This window comes from Alexandromys fortis, unplaced genomic scaffold (assembly GCF_014885135.2).
Source record: "Alexandromys fortis isolate MF-2015 unplaced genomic scaffold, M_Fortis_MF-2015_v1.1 scaffold_38, whole genome shotgun sequence".
NCBI lineage: Eukaryota > Metazoa > Chordata > Mammalia > Rodentia > Cricetidae > Alexandromys > Alexandromys fortis.
The window spans coordinates 8139859-8158065 of NW_026067916.1; the positions used below are offsets into that span (position 1 = coordinate 8139859).

General features: G+C 37.8%; 1 protein-coding gene across 1 annotated transcript in view; it reads left to right on the forward strand.

Annotated features, from left to right (window-relative positions):
- The window catches only part of Cacna2d1 (calcium voltage-gated channel auxiliary subunit alpha2delta 1), a 347097-nt gene that overhangs the window by 169296 nt on the left and 159594 nt on the right, over positions 1-18207 (forward strand). Inside the window, exon 4 of the mRNA XM_050139771.1 lies at positions 1309-1350. Coding sequence (XP_049995728.1) covers positions 1309-1350 — 42 coding nt within the window. The remainder of the gene's footprint in view (positions 1-1308; positions 1351-18207) is intronic.

Here is an 18207-nt window from a genome sequence, read left to right on the forward strand (position 1 = left end):
ACTGAGGCCTGCACCTCAACTTACTGTCTTTAAAAATAGAGCCCAAGTAAATTTCCTCTAAAAAATAGTGGATTATTGATTTCTATTATTGCAATTTTGGAATTATCCATGCTGGCAAATGTTGACGACACAAAAAAATGCGTCTTTATTATATAGTGTCCAATTTGCTGCAACAGATATGCAGAACTATTCTCCCAATGCAAGAAAAGGATTGAAATCCCTGGCAGTCAGTTTTGTTCTTTTATAATGTCCTTTGGAGAATAGTTTAGAGTTCTGTTTAATATTTTCAGTATTTTGGAGGCCAGAGAGATGGACCAACAATTTAGAGAGTTGGTTATACTTGCAGAATATCAGAGCCTCCATGGCAGCTCATGAGTGCCAGGGGATCCAGCAGCCTCCTCTGCCCCCCCACGAGCACTAGGCATGCACATGCTACATACATGTGCATGAGACTAAACAGTCTTGCACATAAGATAAACCACATCTGGAAGAACACACTTTCAGTATATTTCAGCAACCGTGTTCAGAGGACCTGTCTGTTGTTTATTCTTGGGAAGTGTGCACACTCATTTACTACTTCACAAGAATTGAAATAATTTGCTGTGATTTTTTTTTTTGAGACAGGGTTTCTTTGTGTAGCTCTGGATGTCTTGGAACTCACTCTGTAGATCAGGCTGCCTCAAACTCACAGAGATCCACCTGCCTCTGCTTCCCAAGTACTGGAATTAAAGGCATGCACCACCAATACCCAGCGAGAAATAATATTCTAATCTAATTTGATAGTTATATAATCTGACAGTTATATGATTTGGTACCCTTTACTATCTGAATTCAGATACTTAAATCTGATGAACAATTTCTGAGATTGCATAATATGTCTTCAAATACTGATACTGTAGAGAGTTGTATATGAAGATTAAAAACTTTTAACACTAATAAAAATATTGTTTTACCTAATTTTAGTAAGGTTCATTATTTATTATATTTATGTATTTTTCTGGGTATACCAAGTGAGCATTCACCATGAAATCCTTATCTTCTTTAGGACGATGTTTCTCAGTCCTGTACTGGATCGTTTCTCCGCTGCAGGATGGGCTGGCTGTCCTGGTTGCCCTAGTGGACTGCCTCAGTGTTTCTAAAAGTTGGCGGGTCCATGGCTTTCATAGGATAGAGTTTAAAAGCAATTTTGCTCATTACTTAAAATAGTCAACGAGTTTGTTACTTAAAATAGTCAAAAGTGTGTTGCTAGGTCCAGTATTTCTTGTTTACACTCTTTAATCAATGCAACATTCTTTTTTTTCTTTTTAGAGCAATGAAGTTGTCTACTACAATGCTAAAGATGATCTTGACGTGAGTATTGATTTCTTACATTAAATTATTACTTAACTGCGATAGGATTTGATACATTTAAAGAGAATGATAGATAGCAAAAGTAAAACAATAGTTAGATATATCGAGTTGATGATGGGTGTTATACTTATCTGATTTGTACTGACTGCATGCAGGCCTTTCTATATTGGAAATAGCTTTCTACGTGTTTGTTTCTGAATCAGAACGCCCTGTATGTGCCTTACCGTGTGCTGGAGTGACTTAGATATGTGTATTACCTTTGCAAGGCTGAGCACAGAATATTGTGTAGGGAGAATGAAAAAAGTGTAAAATAAGTAGAGTTGACCTTTCAAATAATTTACATGTGTGATATATATAGTATATACACACTGATACATTACTACTCCCAGAATATGCAACTCTACTAATATCTTCAAATACGGGATTTAACTGAGTCCTAAAATTACTATGGTATCCTATTAACCATCTTATACAAATTATCTTAATTTGTACGATAACACTGTGAAAAACACATTTTCCCCTACCATAGATAAAATCCGAGGTATTTTTCTTTTTGTATTAATTTATTTTTAAATTTTGTGTGTAAGAGTGTTTTACCTGTATTTTTGTATGCACGTATGTGTGCGCTTTTTATGTGTGCTCTTCCTAGTTTCGCAAAGGATTTGGGTTCTGTTCCCAGCATCCACATGAGCGCTCACAACCATTTGTAACACCATTTCTGGGGATCTGATTCCATATTCAGACTTCTGTGGGAACTGCTGTCAGAAAGAGAGTTAGAATTAAAATTAGGATTTGCTATTTGAAGATAATTTGGCTACGGATTTGAAGGTGAGCTAGGTAGGTAGCTCATGGGAGGCTTTGGAGGGGAAAGCGAAGGAGAGGGTGCTATGAACATAATCTCAGAAACAACAAAATGCAAACTCATCCCTAATTTTCTTGCTAGTAAATTGACTGTATCTTTTAGTAAACATTTAATTCATGAAAATTCGGACCCTGATGTCCCATGTCCTCTAGAGTGTTACTTTGTGATAATTGCACTTAAATATAGCAAATAACTATTTTGTTCCAGCACTCATGCAAGCAGTTTTATTCCATGCCAAGCAGAGCGGCTCTGCTGAGTTAGATCTGCCTATAAGTCACCAGTTCCCTTTTATTTCACACTCAGAAGAGTGACGCTGACTTTTAGTTAAGTAACAACCCCGTTTTCCCTCATTGTGGTTCCAGGCTAGAATGTTCACTGATCATGACTAGCGTAGCGTGCATGCGTTTTGTATCTGGAATCCTGTAAGCACATCCAATGTTTTCTTCACAGTCTACATGCAGAGATGGCCTCTCAAATATTGGGAAAAAAAAAACACACGTTTGTTGTTCTTTATTTCTGCTATTTCAGTATTTTAAAAAAGCCACTCTGTCATAGAGAAAGGGATCCGTGGGAGTGGAGCTATTGACTGAGCTGTATTTTCTGCTGCTTCGTCCTAACCAAAATAAGTGCATTATACGGTTGTGTGTTAGTTATGCTTATAAAATAATGCATTTTTAGACAGATGCCAATAAATTTAATCAAAGGTTTATAGATATCAAAAATCAACATGTATGTTTAAATCCAAAAACTACTATTAAGTATTTGGAGGAATATTATTTATGTACACACTGATAGACAATGGACAGAGACTTTTATATAGTACATAGAAAATAATAGAATTCAGAAACCAAGGCATGCTCAGATGGGCCTGACATTCTCGTTACCCAGAGGTTATCAAGTGCTATTAAAGTTCTAAAGCTTTGGCTGGGGAGCTGATTCGTGGTTACAGTGCTTGCCGTCCAAGCTTAAGGACCCGAGGTCTGGCTCTCAGCCCCCACTTCAGGAGCTGGCGCTGCTGCTGGTGTCTGTCCACCTATCACAAACCTCGCAGGATTGTTGCTCAGCCAGTGTAGCCAATCAGTGGGATCCATCCTTCATAAAGAACCCGGAGAGTGACTGAGTGTCTGGACATTGACTTCCGCCCTGCACAGGCACATAGCGCACACACATAAAGCCCCATCCAAGTTAACAGTTGACTTGAGCTGTTTTGAGTTCATTTTACTTCTATCTTGGATTCTGATGAGAGTATGTATTTTATGGAGAATGTACTTGACATATGTAAAGACTCTGGTCATATTATAAAATTTAGTACTTAAAATTAAGGAGAAAAGACATCTAAAAATTTCTTACACAGTTAGAAATAGCATGTCTTATTTTTGTATTACTTTAAATTTTTTCCTATTAACATGTGTTTAATTAGCTTTTGTCACTGCCTTCTGTGTAGGTTTTGTGAGACAGCGTCTTGCTATGTAAGGGTGGCAGGTATTGCAGACATGTGCAACCATGATCAGCCTCACAAGCATTCCACATGGCTGGCCTAGAAAGTAGTAAAATTATTTACTATGCTGTTAACTAGATGTTAGATAATAATTTGAGTTGATGTGATACCATGAAATGAACTCTTATGGTGAGGAAGGAAAATGTCCCTTCTTGAACATTCAAATTCAGAGCAATATAATAATATATATGTGTATTATTATTTTAAATAAAATTTCGATTTTGTTTATAGGATAGATTCCCAAACATGGTTCTGTTAGAGGTTTTTGGATTTTTTAATTTATTGTGTGTGTGCATATCATTTACAGAATAATTAGACCAAATTCCACTGTTCTTTTCAGTTTATAAACTATTTCCTGCAGCACTGTGTGGCATTGTATGAAAAGAACACTCAGCACATTAAAGTTGCTTTTTCGTTGTCTTGATCAGTTTCATCTACCAATATTCACCTTCTGTCCTACACATGGGTGAAGCATGTTGTTCAAAATTCTTAGACCTCGTTGAAATATTCTGAGATTCAATTATCAGAAATATATGGATATGAATATGTATTTTCGAATGTTGGCGAAATTAAATTTTTTCACGCCCATTTGAGTAACAGTTGCCTGACATATGTAAATTTTATTACTTTGTGACGATATTAGCGAATCTGATTACTTTTATCAGTATAAAGTTTTTATAATAAGTTAGAATATATTTTGTTTGCAGTTAAAAATTTTAAGAGTATTATATTAATTTTTAATGTACTTACCAACATGTCTATATAAGGAATTTGTGCAGATTTCCTTTTAAATACAAATTCAAATATTTTAGACAGCTCAAAAGCCAAGAGCAGGGGCCAGAGAGATGGCGGTAGCTGTAAAAGAACTTGTTGCTCTTGCAGAGGACCTGAGTTTTGTCAGGAGATCTACATTGGGGCTCTGCGGCATGTGACCCTAGCTCCAGCAGATCGGATGCCCTCTTCTGACCTCCACTGGGACCTAAACTCATGTCTCCTCCCCCACTCCGCACACACAGATACATGTAATTCAAAATAAAATGAACAAAGCTAACTAGTGGGTGAAACACTTTACTAAGCATTTGAGAAAATGCTTTCGTTGCACCTAAATGATTACATAATCAAAATGAATGCTGTAGAAATAATTCCTGCTCAAAATAATAATATAATTAGTCAAAATTGTAATTCGGAGGAATTGCCTCAAAGACATTAAGTTGCTTACAAAAGGCCTTTGAGAAATAATATGGCTGATAGATACAATTTTGTGCTAAGTTTTAACTTGAATTGAACCAGATGAAGAACCTTCTATATAGCCCAGTATAGTGATTTGCAATATTTTATGTCTTTTCTGAAAATTTATGAGGAATTATGGCAATATAATTAAATTACCTGAAAAATATTTTGATTACTCTCTCATGTAATTTTCTGGGTACCAGGGATAGTGTGGGAACTCATAGTTGCTCTTTAGACTCTCCAGGATCGTATTTGGCTGTTAGCCAGTTCTTCACAGTCTCACTTTCAGTCTCTCTCTTCCTCTCTCTCTCTCTTATTCCACACAAAGGAGTTGGGTGACATTTGAGGAAATCACTTTGCCTCCCAGAGCCTGCTATGAAGATGGTTGCCCTCACCACTTCCTTTCACACTCATTGTTTGCAGCCCATAATGAACCCTGCAATTCATAGCAAGGAGACACAGAATTCAGATTTTCCCCCTTAGGTCAATATATCTCAAGAAAATATTGAAGCTGACTATTTAAACAAGAAAAATAAAATAATTAGGAGATAGTGTTTCTCTCCATGTCTCCAGCTGCTTTCCTCGGTGTATGAGAGCTAGTGGTAATATTTCTCCCGCTCATCATTTAAATCCACTTTTATATGGAAGATTTAGAGATGGGTCTCAAAAAGTGTCTGAGTTATCTAAATGATCTCAACTCTTTTGCTTCTAAGTTTTAAATAGGCTTTGAATCATGCAACACATTATGAGGACATAAATATTCCTAAACATCACGTCCATAAACCCTTCCCATTGTTAAGGTCATTGAATATATATTATTGACTTTGGTGTTTAAGAACTTGCATAGTCTTCCTAGAATCTGCTAAGCAGACAATGTTTGGTATTGAAATGGCTTTCCTCTTGGAGGTGCCACCAAGCTTGATTCCTTTGGGTTCCAGCTCAGAGTATTATTTCCAAGACGGCAACCTCGTGTGCTTAACGCTGCTGGTGTGGCTATGAGAAAGTCTAACACAATATGGTCACTTGTAAAAGGGTCTTCCTCTAGCAAGTCATTGACTCTAAGCGCAAATCTCATTTTACATAGCTATGAAATGACTTAAGAACTAATATCTTGGGGCTGGAGAGATGGCTCAGTGGTTAAGAGCATTGCCTGCTCTTCCAAAGGTTCTGAGTTTGATTCCCAACAACCACATGGTGGCTCACAACCATCTGTAATGAGGTCTGGTGCCCTTTTCTGGCCTGCAGACACACACACAGACAGAATATTGTATACATAATAAATAAATATTTTTTAAAAAAGAACTAATATCTTAGCTACATCCTAAGCATTTTTATTTCTGTTCTCCATGCTTGGTTTCATTCTTAAAGAGCCCAGTTTTTACTATCCACACCTCACCCTAGATACGTAGTAGTTATGATAATAAAGGATAAAAATTTAAATAGACACATTGAAAAAAAATGACCTTTGTGAATCTCTCTTTATCAAAAACTACAAATATTTCATGTTATTCTGTTTTCTTTAGTTATCAATATGATATCCTTGCTCAAGGATGTCTATAGTAGACATTTAAGTATTTAGTTTAGTTGCTTGGGTGAATGACTTAGAATAGATTTTTATGTTTAGCTTACAAGTCAAATTTGAAAATGACTGGCTGAAATGTCCTAACCAGTGTGAAACTACATGTATATGACAGTGCTGGATTCAACAGAATAATTCAATGTGCTCCAACAGTGTTAAAACAAAGTTAGTTTGACTACCTTTCCACATGACGTGTCCTTCAGCACGTCACAATCCCCCTACCTAGGTCCTGTTATCTTAGCCTCAAGATCCTTCCCAAATCTAAACATTCCAAATCAGTGAAAAGACATAAATACAGACTAGAAATCCCATAGCACCAGATTCTAATGGACCAAGAAGGATGTGGATTTGGGGAGCGTTAGGTGACAAGTGGCTGGAAATGTAGGGGTAGCTTTCATAACAGAAATAAATCAGAGAAAGGCCATGAGTTCAGCTCTCGTTGGGATCATGACTAAATTTAGACTCTTCAGTTTCTGTGTTCTTCAACATGTGACATGCTGACATGTCTCCACGCTCATATTTGTCATAAAAATTGATATGTTCAAGTACTGGTCATTGCTGTGTTCATGAAGATGCTTCATGGTCTCCCTCAAAGATAAACAAGTGTGTAAAGGTGATCAGCTGTTTCTTTAGAATGAACCCTGTCTTGCACCTCTCTGAAGGAGCCGGTTTGTGTGGAACCATCTGGAAGGTCTCCAAGGATTCTGTCTTCAGATAATTGCCCAATGACGTTTTGTTGCATCTCTGCTCCTCTGTTTAAGTCAATGATATTTACACTTACCTGGTGGTTATGAAATAAACACCTACTGATAGCCAGACTTCCAGGAAACAGTGTCCAAAATAGGTTTAGAGTTGACGTCCAGCAGGGATTGTAGAATATGGCTTGAAACAGTAATGAAAGTATAACTTGACTTAATCATTGGACAAATTATAATTCTCATAGATATGTAAGGTACATAGCCCTACCGAAAATAGACCCAACATAGCCGTACCTAAAATAGAACCATCTGACCACATATAGTTAAACTGTTCCTGTGTATGTTGATATACTCTGGTCACAGAGCGCTATAATGTTTCTAATCAAATACTATGTATTTTTTTTAAAAAGTAGGTTTACTTAACAAATCCATTTTCCAGATAGCAAGTGATCCTCCTTCCTTGGGATGTTCTTGGAACTTGTAACTGATTGTTGGCTTTGTGGAAAATGCCTTGTCTTAAGCGAGACACTTAAGACGTCACTTGCACAAATACAGAGCAGCTATTGAAGTGATGCCTATTGAATGTGCTTGTTTCTTGTGGTCTTGTTTCCAGAGTGTTTGTGAAGGCACAGCCGTTTTAAAGAGGTGCTGCTTTTGCCAAGTAAAAGGGGAAATACTCACAACCTTGAGGTCAAAGAACATGTGGGATTTATTCACCTGGGGCAAACAAAACCGAGAGAAGAGAAGCTTTTCCTGTTTGTTTTTTTTTTTCTGTTATGAAGCGTACGGGGCTCAGGATTTTTTACTTCAAGTCTAGATTGAGATGCTAAGCATCCATAATTCTTTGTGAATGAGATATGTACTCAGAATTGTTACAATTCCCCACCGAAACCAAGTTTTGCCTGTTTTTGAAAATAGAATAAATAGTAGTTGGATTTTACTACCAAAGAGGCTATGTTAGTAAGATAAGTATTATTTCAGTGCAAATAATACCCATAGAACTTTTGTTAGGAAAACATATTAAATATTCAGAAATGGGAATAGATTAGTGAATCTCTGAAACATTCTGTTTATCCTAAAAATTGGAAAATAAGTATATGATTTCTATTCCTACGATTTTGGAACATAGCTCTGCTTCTTTAAACAGCAAGGCTATGCAGGTGCAGTTGCTGCGCATACTGCGAAAGTGAGGAAGGTTTTTTGGGGCACCACTTCCCAGGTGTCAGTGACTGCCCTGTCCTTTCCTAGCTGACTGACACCGTCAAAGCCAAATATTAATTCTTTCCAATCATTTGTTCTGTAATGTGAGGGTGACAGTAATCCAATACAGGTGATGAAAAACACTTTAGAACACTCTGGACTTACACTGTGCAATTCACAAATACTGATAAATGTAATTTTAAAATAGTACGAGTGATATTTCAATAAACTTTAGATTGGTGAAGTGATTTTAACCACCAAAAGGAGTGTGTCTGTGTGTGATTCTAATCACAAGAAAAGGGAATTAGCCTGAAATATTTGCATTTATGCCACTTAAGACAATTCATATTCTAAATAAAATTCACAGGTAAAACATCCAAAAATTTTGAGAGAGAAAAAAATGTGACCACACATCAGATGTTCATTTTGATGTTTTAGGTTCTAAATACTAAAACTTTAAGAAAACGAAAACACCGGCAAAGAAATAATTATCTACATACAGTTTTCTACTGTTTCACATTCTCTGTAAAGCCTCCATTTACTCAGTCTCCTGACTTGATTTTCAGAGACATCTGTCCCAATCCGTCTTCAAATTCCCCAAAGAGCAGCAGGGCAGAATACCCAGTGGCTTCAGTTGCCCTGTCAGCTTGCGCTGTTTTCTGAATTCCCCTATTGATCAGAAATAAAAAATCAGAGCCTTCCAAACCCGCTAACCTCTTCTGAGCTCTGTCTCTAGCCGCAATCTAATGAAATTAGTGCACAGCCTAGATAGCTCATCTCATTCAATTGAATTGATTTGTTTGCCTCATTTTGTATTATTGATCATTTGAAATTTTGACCTGTCTGGGACATGTGGCCCTGGGCAGACCTCCCTTGCAGACTCATTCATATTCCTCTTGGAAGTCTTGTCTGCTCTAAGACTAATTCTAGCGTGGTATTTTGTATCGTGTCTCTTTAGAAGCCTAATATTTCATGATTTACTTTTATAGAAACAGATCTGATTCTAGAATGAAGTGGTAGGGATATAGGCTTCATACAGTAATAGAATCTGTTATAATTATTCTTAAATGTAATCTTTATTTATTTGTTATGTATACAATAGTCTATCTATGTGTATGCCTGCAGGCCAGAAGAGGGCACCAGACCTTATTATAGATGATTGTGAGCCACCATGTGGTTGCTGGGAATTGAACTCAGGACCTTTGGAAGAGCAGGTGATGCTCTTAACCACTGAGCCATCTCTCCAGCCCTAATTATTCTTAAAATATAATAAAACTCTGGGTTTATTTTCTACTTTTTTATATTACTATCTTATAGCATGAAGTCCTTATTTGGCAAATGCAGAATCCCCCTTTAGAACATGTAGAAAAAAGTGAGTTGCTCCTATATAACAAATGAATTATCCCTTCTCCTGGAAGTTTTTGTTATTGTTGATCAACTGAGATAAGTTACCTCGCTATACTGGCTGCAGTGTTTGGAATGGATTGTAATGGTACGTGGGGTATGCGTTATGGGCCATGCATCATCTGGGCGTCAAAGCAATACTAGATAGAACAAATTGCTGCTATTCTAATGTTTCCTGCTAGAGAAAACAGCATTGCTGAGCTTTAAGGCCTCACCCAGTGTCATGCCCCTGTGACAGCTGTCAATCACACTTCCTGCCGTCCCATGGTTCTGTCCTTGGAGTTGTGCTATGCTGGCACCCGGGAAGCAAAGACTCTTATGAAGGAGCTCCTCCATGTCGGGGTTTTTACCGCTTGGTTTTCTGCAGTGAAGCAAACTTTATTTCCTGAAATTTAACACCCATTCCAATGACAACGTCTTGAAAGGGACTTTCCATTCTGTTAAACTGAGTTATAGAATTAAGACAATGTCTGCCACAGGTGACTTCTAAACTGCTGTGAGAGTTACCGAGACGCAGGCAGGATCCCTGCTTATCAAGAAATAAATATTTTGTTTTTTTTTGGAAATTATTGCTTAACTAACATAGAAAGCATTTAAATATACATACTGAATGGATACCATCTACTGTTTCAATACCTGTGTATATTGTGTTCTATTTTAACAAGGGTGAAATTACCTCATTGAACTTTCTTTATCGTCAAGACCTTAAATATCTTTGTCCCACCACTTAAAAACACACAATCATTTATCATCAAGGGTGGCTAACTGTATGTCGGGTGCACACTAATCAGGCTCTACCAGAACCACCTACGTTTAAGTTCTGGGCAGCTGCCACTCCGTTCTTGATGTCTGCAGAATCAGTTCTTTTAGGATGGATGCACAGAAGAATAAAATCATGTATTAGCCTGGTTTACTCGCCTTATTTCACTTAATATTATGCTCTTCCATTCTCCCCATTTGTAAATAACAAGATTTTATTAAGTTAAAATTATGAAGACTATGTCCAGGAGATGGCTCACTGGGTAACATGCTCAATGCCAAACTTAACTGTGATTGAGTATCAGGTCCAACACTGTGAAAACAGGGAACCAGTTCCTCTAAGTTGTTATAACTTCCACAGATACGTTGTTCCATAAATATCACACACACATAACACACACACTAACACACATCACACATATTCACACCTATCCTCAACATAACACACATAAACAAGTACACATGCAGACATACACACAAATACTCTGCGCATACATATGTACACACACATACACACAAACATACACAGAGCACACATACACACACCATGCACATATATACACAATCACACATACATATTGAATAATAAATAAATAAATGGAATACAATTTTTAAAAGCTCTGAAAACATTTTGATTGCTGGGTGGGTTTGGGGAATGCCTTTAATCCCAGCACTCAGAGGCAGAGGCAGAAGGATCTCTATGAACTCAAGGCCAGCCTGGTCTACAGAACAAGTTCGAGGACAGCCAGGACTACACATATCCTGTAAATCAGAATATTTGCACATATTTGAACCTTGCTTAATTCTTTAATTCTAAAATGTTTTATCAAGGTAATTTTACTGTTGACAATTTTTACATAATCTTTCAGTAAGCAAAACACTGACTAATTCAAAGTCCATTCCATTTTGCATGTTTTTCTGTTGTCTGATCATTTTTACCCCCAGTGCGGCTTTGTCCATGGCTACTTCCTACTTAGGCATGCGAACTGTATAAATTAGCCACTTGAGAATTTACTGGGGTAAAAGTAAGTCTAAGAACCTTTCCTTACTTTCAGTTTCGCCGTTTTTCCAGGAGCTACATATTATTATTTTAGAATTATTTATAAACACATTTTTGTTTTATTCTTAATGTATTCTATAAAAATATATATTGATTTCTGATCGACAGAAGGCCCTGCTGGGTTTGAGGCTGTAGCCTCCAACAGCCTTGCATAAGTTATGAACGCGCGCAGCGATGGCAGAGCTGCACACTTAGCCTATCAGAACGGTCATTGTTAGTTCCGTTTCTGAGAAGGAAAGTGCCCTCATTTGAATATGCTTTCTTAATGTTTGCAGGTACTTAGCACCCCACACTCCCAGAGTGCTCCCTTGAACTCCAAGGGGCTCTGCAATCACAGGCTTCTTCCGCAGGATAAATGGTACACTTAGGATCAACGCGGAGAAACTTGCACTTTAGTGGGAGCGCATCCCTGCCCCACGTTGGCCATTTCAGAATTGCCAACACGTGGAACTTAGATCGGCCCAGCCCTTCCTCTCCACCGTCTTCACCTGTGTTGTGTCTCTTGCTCATCTGCTGACACCGTGCTGCGTCATTGGCTTTCATCCTCCCTGCAAACAAAAAGGGCAGCGTTTTCACGTCAAGACTATTCTAGAATTCTGTTAGGATTATTATTTTCATGTAATGTCATTATACTTAGCACATTGGAACTATGCATTGACCCTTAAAAATGTCAGTTAATTCCAATATCACTAAAATATGATGCTATTTCAATTAAACGATTTCCAGTCATCATACAAGTAAAATTGGAGTTTTGGTGTTATAAGGAACAATAATTTCAATATCTTAAATGTAATAAAATGAACACTCTTATCATATTGATGAAATTATTTTTTTATATGAGTGAAAAGAAGAACCATGGGAAGCAGTGGTATTTTCTATTGCTGCACTTTTAGCACTTTTTGCATTAACAAAGTTTGAAACATCCATACAGAAAATTATATTAATTTTTGTGTTTTTTTAATTTATAAAGTCATTTATTTTCTTTAATTTCAAGAAAAAATATACAAAGTCTGCTTATGAGGTTCCCAATATTGTCAAAACGTTTTGGAATATACCTTTCATGGTAGTGAAAGACCTGCAAAATGATAAGGTTAAAGACAATGAAGAAAGAACTTGGAGATGATGGGAGAAGATGGACAAACTCCCCCATGCTCATGATTGGCAGTTTGTCTTAACTTCCCTTTATAATGTCATTTAGGAGTACATATATCTCTATAAAATGCATTTAAATATACTAATTTTTAACTCCCAGGAAATTAGCAGAAATTTATTTCTCACAAAATAAGTATGTAATACTTCAATATTTTTTTTGTTGTTTTTTGTTTTTTTTGATTTTCGAGACAGAGTTTCTTCGTAGCTTTTTTTTTTTTTTTTGTTCCTGTCCTGGAACTAGCTCTTCTAGACCAGGCTGGCCTCAAACTCACAGAGATCCGCCTGCCTCTGCCTCCCGAGTGCTGGGATTAAAGGCGTGCACCACCACTGCCCAGCCTTACTTCAATATTTATATAGAAAAGATTTTGATAACAAATATAACATGTCCTTGTGGATGGAAATTTCTGTCCTGCCTGTTACCACAGCCATTCAGTCCTAAATAAACACACAGAGGCTTATTAAATATAAATTATATAATAATAAAACTGGCCTATTGCTTAGGCTTAAACATATAATTAGCTCTTTTTTAAACTTTTTATTGATTTTACTGAGCTCTACATTTTTCTCTGCTCCCTCTCTGCCTCTCCCATGGTTCCAAGCTCCTAATTTACTCAGAAGATCTTGTCTTTTTCTACTTTCCATGTAGATTAGATCCATGTATGTCTTAGGGTCCTCGTTGTTGTCTTTTTAAAGCCAACTGTGCTTTCCATTAGCAGATGTTTCTGATTTTATTGTTTATCCTTTTTTTTTCCCCCAAGACTGGGTTTCTCTGTAGCTTTGGATCCTGTCCTAGAACTGACTCTTGTAGACCAGGCTGGCCTTGAACTCACAGAGATCCACCTGCCCCCGCCTCCTAAGTGCTGGGATTAAAGGCTTGCACCAGCACTGCCCCGCTTAACTAGCTCTTATAACTTTGATTAACTCATATTTTTTTCCTATGTTAAGCCACGTGACTTGGTACCTTTTCTCAGTAAGGCATTCTCATCTTGCTTCCTCTGTGTCTGTCTTGCAACCATGTCTCTGCCTTTCCTCTTCCCAGATTTTCCTTTGTCTGGTAGACCCACCTATACTTCCTGCCTACTGGCCAATCAGTGTTTCATTAAACCAATACGAGTGACCAATCTCTAGTGTGTGAGAGCATCATCCCACAGCAATGCTTATTGAATGTTGGAGAAAGCTAGAGAACAAATAACTCCTAGTGACAAACGCCACAGTGTTGCTGCCACTTGGCAAGAATATACCCATTTGTTACTGCCTCTTATCTACTGTTTTCCTCCCCAAACAAATGGGATTTTTACATCCATTTTCTTTTTTTTCTAATATAAGCATAAAGACTTAGTATCGTAAGACAAATTCAGAGGTCATGTACATTTCCCATAGGATTATTTTTATATTTGATCGTTTAATTATATCTTACATAATTACTGTGACCATTATATTATTTTTGAAAATTGAGTATTTTCCCATATAGATATTGAATGACATTTATATAGATAGTGATGTATCATGCTCATTTCAAGTCTCCAGTGTGTTCTCTCTGTGTGAATGAACGAATGAAATATTTGATCTTGTCTACATACTGCTAGCCTAAGCTCATGTATCCAGTTGTCTGTCTGTTATCTAGTCCTCTACATTTTTGATAGCTGAAATTTGCTGGGCATAAATGTGTATTTGATTTGGTAGAAAGACTGGTTTAAAGTGACCCTATAAAACTGTAAAGAAAGACTACATATTTTAGTTTTTATTTCAGCATTCAAATAACATGTGTCTTTTGTTTGGGGGGTTAATTTAGAGTGGAAGCCCATTTTAGAATGAGCTGGAAATGTTTTCACAACACTCCCTCCCCTTTGTGAGATACCGCCTACTTTGAGGACAAGGCTTCTTGGCTGTCTGATACTCCCCACAGTAGAAAGTTCATTGCATAATAGTATCGTTTACCTCACAAATCAGTCACTGAAACCCAGACAACACTGGCTGGCCCAGGACAAGGCTGTTACTAATCCAGCAGAGTTGAGGGGATTTCCTCTTACCTGTCTTTCTCACTGCACCCTTTGCAGTGTGTCCTAAGTATGCTCCTTTCATGGAATTTTCTGGAGCAGAACAGCTCCAGGACTTTGTGGAGGAGACCAAATCTGTAAAGCGCTCCCATGCAAGCATGAGGGCCTGAGTTTGATCCTCAAAACAAACAGAAAACCAGCCTTGGCGGTCATGTTGGGTCTATAATCTCAAAAAAAAAGCTGTGTTTTTTTTTTTTTTTTTGTTTGTTTGTTTATAACCCAAATGGTAAAAGCTTGTTATCCTGGGCTAGGAAGGGAGATGCGTTGGGTTGGCTAGCCCATGAACGTAGCTAGGTCCCAGTGAGAAACCATGAGGAATCAAACCTACGGTTCCCATTAGCATCCACACACACATATGTGCACTGACATCCACAGGAATGTGTGCGCATGCGTTCACACACACACACACACACACACACAATTAACTAAAAATCTAAAATGTTTCTAATGTAGCTAAGCTGGGAAAATGGGGATTAATCATCTTACTTAGTACACAATTTCCCAGAGCGTTTTACTTAGTAATAGTAGCCTTTCTTTTTTCCTTTTTTTTATTGAAATAGATCTTTTTCTCACATGCTATAACCTGATTATAGTTTTTCTTTCCTCCATTTCTCCCCCCTCCCCTCCCAATCCACTCCCTTTCTGTTTCTTATTAAAAAATAAATTTCTTATTATCAAGGAGTAATAATATAATATAATATAGTAAGATAAAACAAAAGCTAGTGCATTGGAATTAGGCAAAATCAACCAAAGGACTGGAGCTTGAGAGAAGGCATGTGAAACAAGCTCTCATTTGCACACTCAAGAATCCCACCAAAACACTCAACTGGAAGCCATTCCATGACACTCCATACGTGTAGAGGACCTGGTGCTGACCTGTGCAGGCCCTGTGCCTACTGTCTCAGTCTCTGAGTTCATGTAAGCTTTGCTCATGATGATTTAGAGGGCCTTCTTTTGTTCATGATGATTTAGAAAATAAAGCCTTCTATATCAGCACGAGCAAGGTTGATATACACTTAGATCTACAGTGTTCTCCTGCCTGCAGGATATGATAGTGCGATGTTGGTACAAAGCTTATAGGAGTAACCAACCAAACTGTTTTGACTTAAGGCCCATGCACCCCATGAGACAGAACCCATGCCCAACCAAGAACCTGGACTACAAAACCAAGGACCTGTGGTAAAACCAAATATTAGTCTAAACAAAGCAAAACAACAAAAACAAAACCTGGTACTGAAAACTTCATTCAGTGACAAGATATAGATATTTGGGGTTCTGTTTCCCCATTTTTGGTGATTTCATTTATCTTGCTTTCGTATATATGTATATTTTATGAAACGTCTACTATATTAGCTTCCCATATTACTCCTTATATGACCCTTACTTTTAGCTGTCATTCCCCGTTATCCCTTGCCTCATCTCCCCTCCCCACCTTACTTGATCCTCCAGTTACATCCTCACCCCAACCCAGCATCATTCATCCAAAACTATCTGTTCTAGTTCACGTGTCTTACTACATCTGTCCTTCTAGTTCCTCATTCTATACTAACAGACATTATAGCATGTACTACCAAACAGTACAGAATATACCAATAGACAGTATGAGCTATACTAACAGTATAGTATATTAATGTGTATATGATAGAGGAAGGTCATTGAGCAATAAAGAAACTGCTTGGCTGGGCCTGATAGGTTAAAGCATAGGTGGGAGGAGTAAACAGAATAGAATTCTGGGAGGAAGAGGAAGTGAGGTCAGACTCTGCTCTGCTCTGTTCCCGGAGAGACCCGACAGCTCTGCTCTCTGGAACAGAGACGCCATGCTCAGCTCTCCCGGGTAGACTCGACAGCTCTGCTCTCTGGAGCAGAGATGCCAGGCTCCGCTCTCCCAGGCAGCTCTGACCCAGGATGGACGTAGGCTAGAATCTTCCGGGTAAGCGCACCTTGGGGTGCTTACACACATTATTAGAAATGGGCTAGTCTAGGTGCGAGAGTTAGCCGAGAAGAGGCTAGATATAATGGGCAAGCAGTGTTTATAAATGAATACAGTTTGTGTGTTGTTATTTCGGGCATGAGCTAGCAGGCGGCCGGGGTGCTGGGGACGCAGCCCCGCCGCTCCTTATTTCAACATGTATATATACATACATATATATATATATATATTACAGAGTGTATTAACAGATATATGTTATTCCCATTTTCTGCTTATTATGAATAAAGCAGCAAGAACATGCCTGAACAATGTCTCTCTGAGAGGATGAGGCATCCTTTAGGTGTATGCCCAAGAGTGGTATATGCCCAGTAGCTGGATCTTGAGGTAAATCGATTCCGATCCTCCCGAGGAGTGGCCACACTGATTTCCACGGTATCTGTACAAGTTTGCCTGGCCCCAGCAATGGATGGGTGTTCCCCTTACCTTACATGCTCACCATCATGAGCTGTTGTTTGTTTGATTTAACTTAGCTGTTCTGGTGGCTATAAGATAAAATCTTAATTTTGGTTTGTTATTCTCAGGTGACTAAGGATTTCGAACATTAAGTGTTTCTCAGCCGCTTGAGTTTCCTCTTTGGAGAATTCTCTGTTTACATCTGTATCACATTTTTATTGGGTTATTTGCTTTCTTGATATCCAGAATTTTTAGATATTTTTAATATTAGCTGTCTATCAGACGTGTAGTTGGTATTCACTATTTTCCCAGCTCATTTCAGGGAAGAGATAAACTTTGCACTAGCTCCAAAGAATGCTGCCTTTTGAAACACATTTGACAAATGTTACCATTTTCATTCATCTGCTATTTAGAAATAATAAAATATATTATAAATGAATGCTAACAAAATTTGGGTATCTGTTATTATGTTTGTTGTGCTTATCCTAAGTTTTTATGAGTAGACTAGTGAACAGTCCCATAATCCTAGTTTAATTGGTGGTAACTTACAGAAGTACATTTCAACTTATTCTTCCTCCTAGACTTGTGACCATCCTGGGCAACTCTTGTGTTCTCTATGGTGGCTAGGTCAGAGTTGGAACCTGAGCGTCTGTGTTCTAAAACACTGAATGGTGCTGCTGGCGCTTTGCCACTGATGCCCTTACTACTTTGAAATAAGTATAGTGCTTCAGTGTGTTGGCACACTCATTGGTGAGACACCCTGTGATATCCTTCAGTGGTGCTACTAACATTGGCTTACTATTTTCTTAATATCCTTCTCTCATTCAACCCATAGTATCCAAGGATAGATCATGGAGAGTGATTTTTTAAATGTGTTTAAGTTTCATATTATAAACTCAGAAAAAAATCCTCCATTCATGTTTACATTTTTTTCTTTCCCCAATCAAGGCAAAGGCATTACATTTTTTAGTCAAA